Source organism: Papaver somniferum, unplaced genomic scaffold (genome assembly GCF_003573695.1).
Source record: "Papaver somniferum cultivar HN1 unplaced genomic scaffold, ASM357369v1 unplaced-scaffold_117, whole genome shotgun sequence".
Classification (NCBI taxonomy): Eukaryota; Viridiplantae; Streptophyta; class Magnoliopsida; order Ranunculales; family Papaveraceae; genus Papaver; species Papaver somniferum.
The window spans coordinates 10,251,917-10,263,882 of NW_020620714.1; the positions used below are offsets into that span (position 1 = coordinate 10,251,917).

At 39.2% G+C, this 11,966-nt stretch overlaps 1 protein-coding gene across 1 annotated transcript; it reads right to left on the minus strand.

Annotated features, from left to right (window-relative positions):
* Window positions 1-4,169: 4,169 nt before the first annotated feature.
* On the minus strand, window positions 4,170-6,112 carry LOC113329488. The gene is made up of 3 exons (XM_026576360.1): window positions 5,270-6,112; window positions 4,634-5,194; window positions 4,170-4,503 (listed from the first exon to the last, which is right to left on the minus strand). The coding sequence occupies exons 1-3, from the start codon at window positions 6,029-6,031 to the stop codon at window positions 4,411-4,413; spliced, it is 1,416 nt and encodes a 471-aa protein (XP_026432145.1). The 5' UTR covers window positions 6,032-6,112; the 3' UTR covers window positions 4,170-4,410.
* Between the last annotated feature and the right edge of the window lie 5,854 nt (window positions 6,113-11,966).

Sequence of the window (11,966 nt, forward strand, 5' to 3'; positions counted from 1 at the left end):
ATATCATTGTTACGGTGTTGTCAAAAACATTTGATATTATAGAACCAAAACCTTGAGTTACTGACTTGGCTGTTTTAGTTAATTTGCATATAAACTGTTTGTGTTCATCCTAGGTAGAATCCTCGTTATAGTTGCTATACTTTGGAGTGATTGATTTGTAGTAGTAGGATTGACAGTAGTATCCAAGATTAGATATACATATTCCAACTGCTATCCTCTCCGTCCATGGGGCTGGTAATCTCGCAGCACTGCCTACGAGGTGCCTGGACATAAATAGTTTCATACGTTAATTTACGGACCAAAAAAAAAGATATTTTCATACGAAGCCTGAATATAAGTGTTTTCTTATCAATACTTTGGAAACCAAAGTGTTGTGAGCAATCATCAAAAAGAAATAAAGATTTTTAGTCATTAATAAGATGTTCTTACCTTCTCCACTCAATAGGATCCGACCTTGGGGATGTAACATTGACAGTATGTAAAGCTAAAGCCGAGCGGAAGCTCGGTTTCAGTCGATCCCTCCTCGATAAGGTACAAACCTCTTATATGAAGTAAACGTTCTGTTATTTTCTTCAACTACGTCATTCTTTACGTTGTCTAGGAAATAAATAAGTGATCGATCACAGGGTTTAGGACTCATGGGACGAGTATCGAATGTGAAAGGTTAGTTTCCCCAACTCTTCCACGTTGGAAACGTCTGAAATGCAATTCCGAGTTCTTTATCTGGCACTAACCACGAATATACCTGAACAGTGTAACCCTAAGACACCGACACAGACCATTTTTGTTTTAAATCATGGCAGATACTTTGCTGTAAGATTCGTCCTGGGTCCAACATGTACGCAGCCACCAGCCTTTCCAATCAATCAATTTGATTGGCACTAGTTGGAAAAATTGGCTTCACGTCGTCAAGGCGATGCAGAGAGACAAGTGGTGTGATAGGGTGTGCAACTAATAAACCGTACGGATCCTCTCGAATATACCTGCATACACAAAATTAGAGACTAAAAGTAAAATCAAAATCAATATGTGAATTTTTTGTTCACTATAGATCATAAGATCATTTCTGATCTTCTTTTCCATAGGTATTTTTCCAATATGGACTCGACTCAACATGAAGGTTGGTGTCATTAGCAATTAACAAACCAAGCTTACAGCCTCTTCAACGGAATGCGTGCGAAGAAAAAAAAAATCATAATATACATAGGATCCACAATCATATTTATAAAAAATCATCTCCAACCTATTGATGTGAACGTGATGTGGCAAAAAAAAAGTTAGACATCCTCTGGGTGAACGAACCTCTAGTTTTAGACATTCACTTAGAGGATATCTTCTTATCCTAGTCACACTTTTATTAATAAAAATCATTGAAAAATAAAAATGGAGAATATTTTAATCAATTGTATGCCTACAAATAAGTAAAAAAATAATAGAAAACTTTATGGGTCTGAGATAAAATCTTATTTTTCCTAATATTTAGGATTTTATACTCAAATGATGTTTTAAAAGTGATGCCACATATGAAACATCTACATTCACCATTGGAAAAGATCTTAGGGGCCAATCAAGCCAACTCCGGAAGCAAAATATATACATGGTATGCAAAATCTTCCATATGTATCTGAGAAGATCCATTCAAAATATCTTATTTTTGTGGCATATAATTTTCTCTCCAAAACTAATTACTAATTATTTTATAATATTATCCAATATCCAGGGAGATTCATTTAATCCCAATAAATTTTATTTACTTTTTAAATATTATGTTTCTAAAAAAAAGAAAATTATTCTAGTTACATATGAAAATCAACCATCAAAAGTGTGGTGCCCAAAGATCAAATGCAGTCGTGGACAATCAAAAATTTCAGAAACAATATTCAAGTTCAAGATTTTATTTTCAAGAGATTGTTCAAGTTGTACACTACAATTTTCTCCGAGTCCAATTTGAGGAGGAATATTGAAATATATGACATATATATTGGAGAGATGGAGGTAATCATATTGTGACTGTTTGTGCATGTGAAGAATATGATAAACATCTAGAAAATATGTAAATGTTAGTACCAAACCAGGTAATATCATTTGTCGTTGGTATATAGATTTATTTATTTGATTTACTCCTTTATCATAGATTGGTATTTATATTTTTGTCAAATCTATGATATCCATGTTAATTTTGATCAACGTATCAAAATCTAACATTAAAAATCAGAAAATCATTGGACTAAGCGTCCCTCCATGTAATGTAGTGGTGTAAGAATAAACATTTTCTGAAGAAAAAAATGACCTATTTTTAATTAAAAAAAAAAACAACCAGCTCAAGTCCAAACCTATGTAGTCGATTTCGGTCATTTCGGCCGAAATTTCGGCGAAATTCCGGATTTCGGTCCAAGAAGACACGATTTTGTTAATTTCGGTCGGACGAAATCTTTGCGAAAATTTCGGCCGGAAACGCGTTTTTCGGTCGGAATTGATTTGTCTTGGCCGGATTTTTTTTCTTTTTAAATTGAGTGGACTAGTCTCACGTACAAAAATTAAAAAGATTAATTCACTCACTAGTATTATTGCTTGTTGCTGTGTTTGAATTTCTTGAGCTAAAATTATTATTTGGTGTTGATGATGAGGAAGGTGAACAACCAGATTTACTAATACTATGTTTCTTTTAAGTGATTATCGATACGAGGATATAAAATATGAAACCGAGATTTTACCGAGATTTTAAAACGAAATTTCCCTGAGACAAAGTTGTACCAGTATCTCGGTGTCGACCGAGACAATCCGAAATCCGAAATTGACTACCTTGGTCCAAACCAATGTAGTCAATATCGGCCGTATCGGCCGATATATCGGGGATATTTCGGATATCGGCCCAAAACGATACGATAAGAAGGATATCGGGGATACGATATTCGCCCGATAATATCGGCCGTATCGGTCGAATATCGGCCGTTTCGGTCAAATATCGGCCGTATCGGTCGATACGAAATTTTCCTACATTTCCCGATATGAGACGGTATTGGTCGTTTTCTATAAAGTTTAAGGGTAATTTTGGCGAAGAAAGTCTTCCAGGTGGTAGTAGAGGTGCATGTAGCTCTCGAAGCAAGTTACTAAAGTTACTCTTTTGTATTTTTGATAAAATTGATGTTATCTATTATATCTTATCTGAAAATGTGTGGAGAAAATGTTTAATAAAAATTATAGTCTCTAAATCTAGAACCGATATTATATCGATATTTCAACGATAATATCCCCGATATAAAATCGTACTAGTGTATCGGTCCCGGCCGAGATGAACCGATATCCGATATTAACTACATTGGTCCAAACTCAATGATTTCACCGATTCAGGGACTCGGCACCGATTCAGTGACTCAGCTATACCCATACCAACTGATTCTCTTTGTTTATTTTTTTTATCCCTAGTAAATTCAACCCTTTTCAAAAAAAAAAACCACCTCTGGTGCACGTCTTCAACTTCGTCCACAGTAAATCTAGTTTTAATGAATCTTTAGTGAATGATCCGTCTTGATACTCGTACACTAATCTATTAAATTTGGATAATATAATTGTTTGTTCATGTAGTCAATGGTGCTAATACGACTAGATCCCAATGATCCACACTTGTACAGGGTGGTTACCCTCGATAAACCTGACATATTACACCCAAACACTCGGATTAAATTTGTATATAAGCTCCTCTCTCTCTACGTACTCATATGCTTCTTAGGATTAAACAACATGAATAGTCAACTTCTCAACTTGCTTATACTTGTACTCTTTTATCTTTTTACTTGTCCTTGTACCAGCACCTGCAAAAGGTAATAATCACTCTTTATCTCTCATTGAATTTTGACATTCCATTGTTGCAATTACAGTTTTTTTGAGCATGTATTGTGGCTCTTTGATACAAAAATGACGCTTAATTGTGACGGCAAATGTCACAATTCCTCAGTTGTGGCGGATATATATAGCACGGTTCCATCAAGCGCCGTTGCATGGATTGTGGTTAGAAGTAACTGACAATCTTTAAATGTCTGCGTTTACGATAAACCCCGGAGGTCGTATTAAGAACAACATTAATGCGTGCAGATGCATCTTAAAAGCTATTTGAATCTGTCTAGATCCAAGGGAAAATTGAGAAAATAAAAATAGTGGAGCCTGCAGGATACTCATGAAAATAAAAATAATAGTCGGTGATTACCGGAGTTTTAGATGAACAGCAATTTTATCGGCGTTGATAGTGATGTTAGTCGTCATTCCATTTCTACAATTGTTTACAGAAAAAAGGTTTATGTTTGACATGGAAGCTAAACGGCTTTTACGGCTTTCAATATGTGAAAGGGAGATGGCCTTTGCAGGGCTTCAAGTAATTCTCTCTGCGGCGCCGGCGGTGTACCTTACGAGGTCTTAGAAATTGCATCTTTTACTTCTAATGTGAATAATGAAGTTATCCTCTCCGTCCATGGGGCTGGTAATCTCGCAGCACTGCCTCCGCGGTGCCTGGACATAAATAGTTTTATACGAAGACTGAATATAAGTTTCTTGTCATCAACACTATAGCAACCAAAAGTGTTGTGTAAGCCATCATCAAAAAAAATAATAATTGTAGTCATTAATAAGATGTTCTTACCTTGCTCCACTCAACAGGATCCATCCTTGGGGATGTAACATTGACAGTATGTAAAGCTAAAGCCGAGAGGAAGTCATCCCGGTTACAGTCGATCTCTCCTGGCTTAGGTACAAACCTCTTGTATGAAGTCAACGTTCTGTTATTTTCTTCAACTCCGTCATTGTTTGCGTTGTCTAGGAAATAAACAAGTGGGCGATCACAAGGTTCAGGTCTCATGGGACGAGTATTGAATGTGAAAGGTTGGTTTCCCCGACTCGTCCACGTTTGAAACGTCTGAAATGCAATTCCGAGTTCTTTATCTGACATTAACCACGGATATACCTGAACAGTGTAACCCCAAGACACCGACACAGACCATTTCCGTTTTAAATCATGGCAGATGCTTTGCTGTAAGATTCGTCCTGGGTCTAACTTGTATGCTGCCATCAGCCTCTTCAATGAATCAATTTGATTAGCACTAGTTGGAAAAATGGGCTTCACGTCGTCAAGGTGATGCAGAGATACAAGTGGTGTGATTGGGTGTGCAGCTAAAAAACCATACGGATCCTCTCGAATATCTACCTACTACATACACAAAATTAGAGACCATAATCAAAAATCAAAACTGAACGGCACAAAAAACAGGACCATAATTACCTGATGGAAGCCAAGTTCTATGGTTAGGGGAACCCCAATTTCAGCCAAACAGGCACCGATTCTCTCATCAGAACCATGCATATAAGAATACCTATCAATGCACCCATCCAGTCTTTTTACCAACTCCGTCACCAAAGAATAACTAATTGCAAAACCAGCACCTCCATAACCTAAACCATAAGTATGCTTCATATCTTGTTCCACACTCTCTGAATTCCCACCTATATAATACATTTGATTATGATCGTACTTTGCTAACACAGTTACTAAATTCTCGGTGAAGAAAACAGTATCATCATCACCCATGACAAACCATCTCACATTCTTCAACCTCAATCTGTAACTCTCCAACACAATTCTAGCTATTCGATTTGACGTGCTAGACCCATACTTAAATCTGCCCGTGTTCTCTGAAACCCGATACGGAGGCGAATTTTTCGGCCACTCTTTTTTGTTCGGGTTTTCGTCTAACCACACAAATCCACGAGTTATGTTTGGTTTCCACCATAAATCCGTATAATGTTTTCGTGACGCCCATGTCTTTATCGACCCTCCTATGCCAAAAAGTATGTGAGAAATGCTGGTATTATAAACATCCTTGACAACAATATCCGTCCCCGTTGTTTCCGGACACTCTGTGGTAAGATTATGAGTACTAGTACTTAGCAATGGATTTGTGATGGGCATCCATCTTGATAGGAAGAGTAATACAAAGGAAATCACAAGGAGAACTAAAAGACCCCTCTTCATCATTAACTCCATTGATTGATTGCATGAAAGGTTTTGTTTGATAAATGAACAAGTTGGGAGTCCTGAATTATTCAACAATGGAGGAAAGGAAGAAAGAACGGATATCTAGGTAGCAAGTTGTTGTTTTTTAAGAGTCGATGATCAGAATAGAGATTTGTAAACACTTGATTACATTTCTTCTTCTATTTTATGTGTGCTGTCTCTTAAATAATTAATACACAATTGGAGATGTTTAACAAAATGATGTCAGGCATAATTTGTCCAGTTGGGATGTTGTTTGTTTCACTACTGTACTGGCGCACAAGTAGGCACGTTCTGTAGTCCGATCTTTTTATTTCACTACTATGCATGTCTTACTTGCTAACCTATGTGCATGTGGGCATGTTCTTTAGTTCAATTATTCCCACTTCGACTTCGACGTGTTATAACGGGGTAAGCTATTTATCAATTAAATATATTCAAGATGGACAACTTCAAATTATTCTCAAGGATCCGTACATCATACTTTTCAAATTATCTCTATTACAAAGAGTATATGAGGGATGGAAGCCATAGACCTAGGATTTTGTTGCCGAGGGTGCAAGACATATTTTAGGTAGTTAAACTTGTGGCAGTGAAAATTCGCTGTTTTGTACTTGTTTTATGGCATTAAACAAGCCTAAGAATTTGGAACTTTCCAAGTAGGGGCTCCTCAAAACAAATGAGGGGCTTCAGTACAATACCCAACGATTAGGGCCTTCGACACGGGGTGTCCTATTATTTAAGTCACCCTTGGATCAATTAAACGTAATGAACAATTAGAAAAACATAGAAGAAAAAAAGGTATCTGTAATCCTAATCGATAACAACTCCGAAATCAGTTATCATTAAAAATTCAAAATCAATCCTCATCGACCCAACAAAGAAAACGAAGAACAAGGTTTGCACAACTTCAACTTAATTCACTAAGTTTAATTCGACAAGTCATTTTCTTATATTTTATGTTGGAAATAAATTAGAATTGCTCAAATGAGATAAAAAAATTGGGTTGCCATGTCAATTATAACCCAATTCTCCAACCGTTGTTATTTATCCGTGAAATCAAGAACTCCTAGCCATAACTAGTTGAAAACTCAAATTTTTATCCAAGTACTTTTTACATATAGGAAATGAATAAATCTTAGCCATAACTCATGTTTTGGAAAACTTGTCGCAAGTTTTTTAGTCGTAAAAGGCTATTCCCATCCGTAGATATTCAGATACCAACATACAAAAACTTTTATGCCTTGGAATTTTCCACTTGACCTGACCGATAATTATCTGTGGGTAAGTTATTTTCTGTTAAACCTGACCATAAATCGGTTGTGATTGGTTATGCCCAATTTTACCAAGGTACGACCATCTTCAGGAGTTCATCATTTTCCTAGCCTCAAACACTGTATTGGCTGGATTTTAAGTACATGCCTAACCATAAATAAGACTAAAAAGCTTATAAATTCATTTCCTTTTTACAAAAAAAAAGTTTGATGTATAGAAAGATTCATCCACCTTCGGAATAAATTATTTTGGTTAAGTAATTTAAAATCTTTTTACAAAAACCTCTTCTTTTTTTTCTCGTCCCTCCAAAAACCCAAAACATTAGGAATTTTTATCAATAAATATAAATCAAAATCAATAATTTGATAATGCTAATGCTAAATTGTTTAATTTACTTAAATTATTTTTTTGTTTTAAAAATAGTTAAATAATTAGCACCAATTAAACAATGATACTTAAGACATTATGAAAATATTTTAGACATGAGGCTTTTCATTTTACTAACGGATGCCCTATTTTATTTTACATGAAAACTCCACTGTTGATTTCAATAGCTCTTATATGAGAGTTTTCTAGGGCTTTTTAGTGTTGGTACCCATTAAGTGTCTAATACATTAGTTTGATACTCAAAATTTAAAATATTAAAGGTTGGTATCGTGATCCGTTACTTAACAAAGTAAAAATAATCTGATTTTACCTTATTAACCTTATAGATAACATTGATTATCGACGTTATACTGAAGTCCAGCTAAACACACGTTCCACATCTGTGTATGTTTACCACCAATGAACACCGTGATGAGTCAGTGGATGTTAATTAATTAAGATAAATGAACTCGCAGACACAATCATCAAGATCATGTTTGGGGAATGATATTGGAGTGGTCTTTTCCTAAGCGTTGTGTGTGAATTTTTTTTTTCATTCTTCTCTAGTAGTACTATGAAACATGTTAGTGATCATTTGAACGCTATATTTGTTTCACTGAGCACGCTGTTAATACACGATTTCTCGTTAGGTTTTACCTGTCCTATCTAACCAAAAGACCTCACCTTTTCTAATAATAGTAAGAAGGAGAATTGTTTTTCCATTGTACATTGTCCTTATTTATATAGACTTTCCAAAAGCCCCTTCCTTTTGTGACATCATGCCATATGTCATAAACTTCTTTAATTACTGCTAATGTCATTCCTTCTCTAATGAAACCTCCTTCTTTTCTATTAATTCCTCCCTTGTCCTTTTCATCTAATAGACACTTTCTTGGTGGACTTGGGCTCTAGCCCCTAAGTCCTCATGTCTCATGTTGGACTTGCCTCCTCTTTGATGGCACACTAGCCTGGCTAAAGGAGTAATATTTTTCATGTATCAACATTAGTCCCCTGACTATTGGGTCAATTGTCAAATGACCCGATAGTCAAAGAACCCTTTTTGAGCGCCTTTCCCCACGATCCATAGACGTGGTGGATTTTTTCCTTTTGTCTGGTTAGCGGTCGTGGGCGACATTCCAACTCCTCCGTCGTGCTAGATTTTCTCTTTCCACTTTCTCACGGTTACCATTCCCCATGCATACTTTGTGACTGCCACATCCAAACCCTAAGACCCTCCATATACGGGACTGCCAATTTGTTTTCTTTTCATTCTTGGCTTTTCTCCTTTTCTTCCAACACACCCATACACTCGCCATGTCTAGCATCTCTTCCAGTAGTTCTTCATCCGAGGAGTCTAGTGAATCCGACCAGCCCAGGAATGAGAACCCTGACAAGAAAGAGTATTCTGATCGGGACGAGATCACCTTACCCGTCCCGGCGGACGATAAGTCATATACTATTGCTGAATTTACGAGTGGTCCTGCCTTAAAGCGCGCCCTAAGGCTAAGAGAGTTCCGCGATGGTAAACGCGTTTTCCCTCTAGATGATATCCTAGCCTCTCTCCTTCTGAACCCGCCTGTACTTCCTTACCCTTCCTCTCCCTGATGGCTTTTGCGACCCGAGTCAGAGACCATGGATGCCTTTGCATTTAAAACCGTGCTGCGGATGGCCATCCATCGGGGCGACTACGATCTTCCTGCCAGCGACATTCGATCTAAATCGATAATTCACCTGGTATGTCCGCATTGGGCCTCTCAAATACGCTCTAATCCCGGTCATGTGATTACTCTCTGTCAAGCAGGTATTAACGAAGCCATAGATTCGTCTCTTAAGCAGGAAATACATAGGTGCATTCGTGATATAACACGACTTTTCTGCCGTTGGGATCCTCCTGTGCATACTCTCCTCACAGCATGGGGGGAAACCACTATCGTTTTAGAATACGTAGTCGCTCTTGCAGGGTTGCCGATTCATGGCAGTCATTCGTATGAAGAGGAGGCTGTCTTCGGAACGCTGAATGACGAGGATAAAGAACTGTGTACCTATTTGCTTAAATGCAAAGATGACTTCCGTCGTGAACTAGTGCAGAAGAGCCAAGCGTCATTGGGACAAAGTGGAAACATATCGACCACAGGCACAAGTAAGAAGGGGTATCTTCATCCGCCTTGAAAGAAAAAGACAAGTGGGTGAAGGAAAAGGCTCCTCCTGAGCGCCCCTCTGGTAAGCGCCTGCTATCTAGCTCCATCTGTGCTTATGAGGCGATTCATGGTCCGTCGAATCCGACAGAAGCTGGTCCCGAATGGCATGTTAAAGTTAACCGTCGTGCTTCTTTTTCTCTTTGGTTGAAGTATTGGGCTCCACAGATAGTAGATCGGAAAGTGCTCCCTTCTAAGCGCAAAGAGAAGAATCCCCGTGCGGATCTAGTCGCCTTCATCTTGTTTTGGATTTTCCATGACATATTTAAATACAGTCCCCAAGATACCATCAAGGGTGAGCTCGTGCCACTGGCAGTGTTATTGTCTCGCGGCGTCTCTTTTCCGTTGGCGCCGATGTTCTTGGGTGGTTTGTACCGCCATCTCGATCTGTTTTGTCAGGATATTCAAACGGTGGGTTGGTCACACAAAATTGAGACATATATCTCGGCTTCTTTTATGCAGGCTTGGTATTGGGAACATGTTCCTCCGTGCGCGCCTGAGCTTAATAAACTCGCAGTTCACCGTGAAGAAGATGTAGAGCAGGATGATGGTTCGGTCAAGAAGCTACCTGTCACTTATGGCTACCCTCGGATGGCTCTTTGGAATTTGAATGGGAAAGTACCCCAGGACGATCTTGGTAAACATTTAAATGTGGCCAAGGATTTCTAGCCATTCCCCTATCAAGACGGTCGATCAGGTCCGGCGCATTATGATTTCGTTGCCCTCTTTGACGTGGAATTGGATTCGACAAAGCTCTTGTCAGAGGCGGATTTTGATTCAGTGATGGCAGTGCTGCTTGGTTATCTTCCTGGTTTCTATGCTGGTAAGTTCGTCGTCGTATCTTACAATCCCGATCGCGCGGCTCGGCAAGTGGGATTCGACTAAGGGGTTCCTCATAGGTTTCCCCCTCCGGAAAATTCTAGAATAGAAGACATTGTCACTAGCTTCAATGACTTCATTCGGCGCCGCGCTTTGAACTTCTTCTTACGCGAATCATCTCCTCCTCGTGACTTGACCGTTCAAGACCTTCGGGATCTCCACGCTTCTGGACGAATCAAACTCGATGATGCCGTAGCTGCCGAGCATCACCTAGTTCCAGCTAACAAAGGTCGCTCGGATATGGTGGTGACTTATTGGGCCCCACCCCGAGGGTCATGATCCCGTGACGCCAAAGAAGGGATCGTTTTCTGAGAATAAGCCTCCACGGCTAAATGTGAAGCCGCCCGAAGGTCCCTTAGCGTCCCAGGTATTTTCCATTTCCTTTGCCTTGTATTGTTGTTATTTATCACTTCATTCCTTTACTTTATTTTGATGAGCTGGCGGAAGCGATCACTTTCCCAGGAGACTCCCCCTGCCAGTCGCCTAGGGTGGAAGCCCTTCTCTTATGTGATAGAGGAATACTTGAACATGCCTGAGTGTGATTGGCTGAAATTAGTATAAAGAAGAAAGCTAGGCGGGAGGCAAACCAATCGCCTGCCCCACGTCCTTTTTCCTCTGCTAACACCGCGCCCTTGTAGCGTCGTCAAAGCCGTCGGAGGGTTGCTTCGCAACCTCCAGAGGATATGAGTGCCAGCCCAATTCCTTCATTCGTGGATTAATTGAGGAGTATAGGGGTTACTCTTCCCTCGGGGTCCGATTGGGTGTCGTCGCGCCTTCGTGTAACATCAGTTCACCCCCTTAGGGATGAAACCGTTCGTGGGAGGGGGAAGCCTCCAGTATCTCCCAGTGCCATGCTGCAATCGATGAGCCCTTCTGGGTCTAACAGGTCATTTTTTGGTGGGTCCTCATCCCACGTGGCGTTAACCGTTGATGATCCTGCAGGTGATTCCCTATTTAATATGTGTCATTGTTTTTGTTATTCCTTTATCTTTTCCTTTCTCTCGTTTTCTTTCTTATAAATTTAAGTTGTCTTTTCAATGATGCTCATTTCTCATTTGTCAGGTTCCGCTGGTAGCTCTGAATCGTCTTCTAGTTCATATGCATCTCGTCCTAAGTCTGCTGATACTCCGCTGGGTTTGTCGATTCCCGGGGTTGGTTTTTTCTTTCCTTTTTTTTTTTCGTTTCCACCCACCCCCGCCCCACCCCCACCC

Excerpts from the sequence above, each read along its gene's own strand:
- LOC113329488 (XM_026576360.1), bottom strand. The coding sequence starts at position 6,031 with ATGGAGTTAATGATGAAGAGGGGTCTTTTAGTTCTCCTTGTGATTTCC. Across the intron at positions 5,195-5,269 it reads TAGAACTTGGCTTCCATCAG|GTAGATATTCGAGAGGATCC; the intron begins GTAATTATGGTC and ends TGTATGTAGTAG. Across the intron at positions 4,504-4,633 it reads ATCCTGTTGAGTGGAGCAAG|GCACCGCGGAGGCAGTGCTG; the intron begins GTAAGAACATCT and ends ATTTATGTCCAG.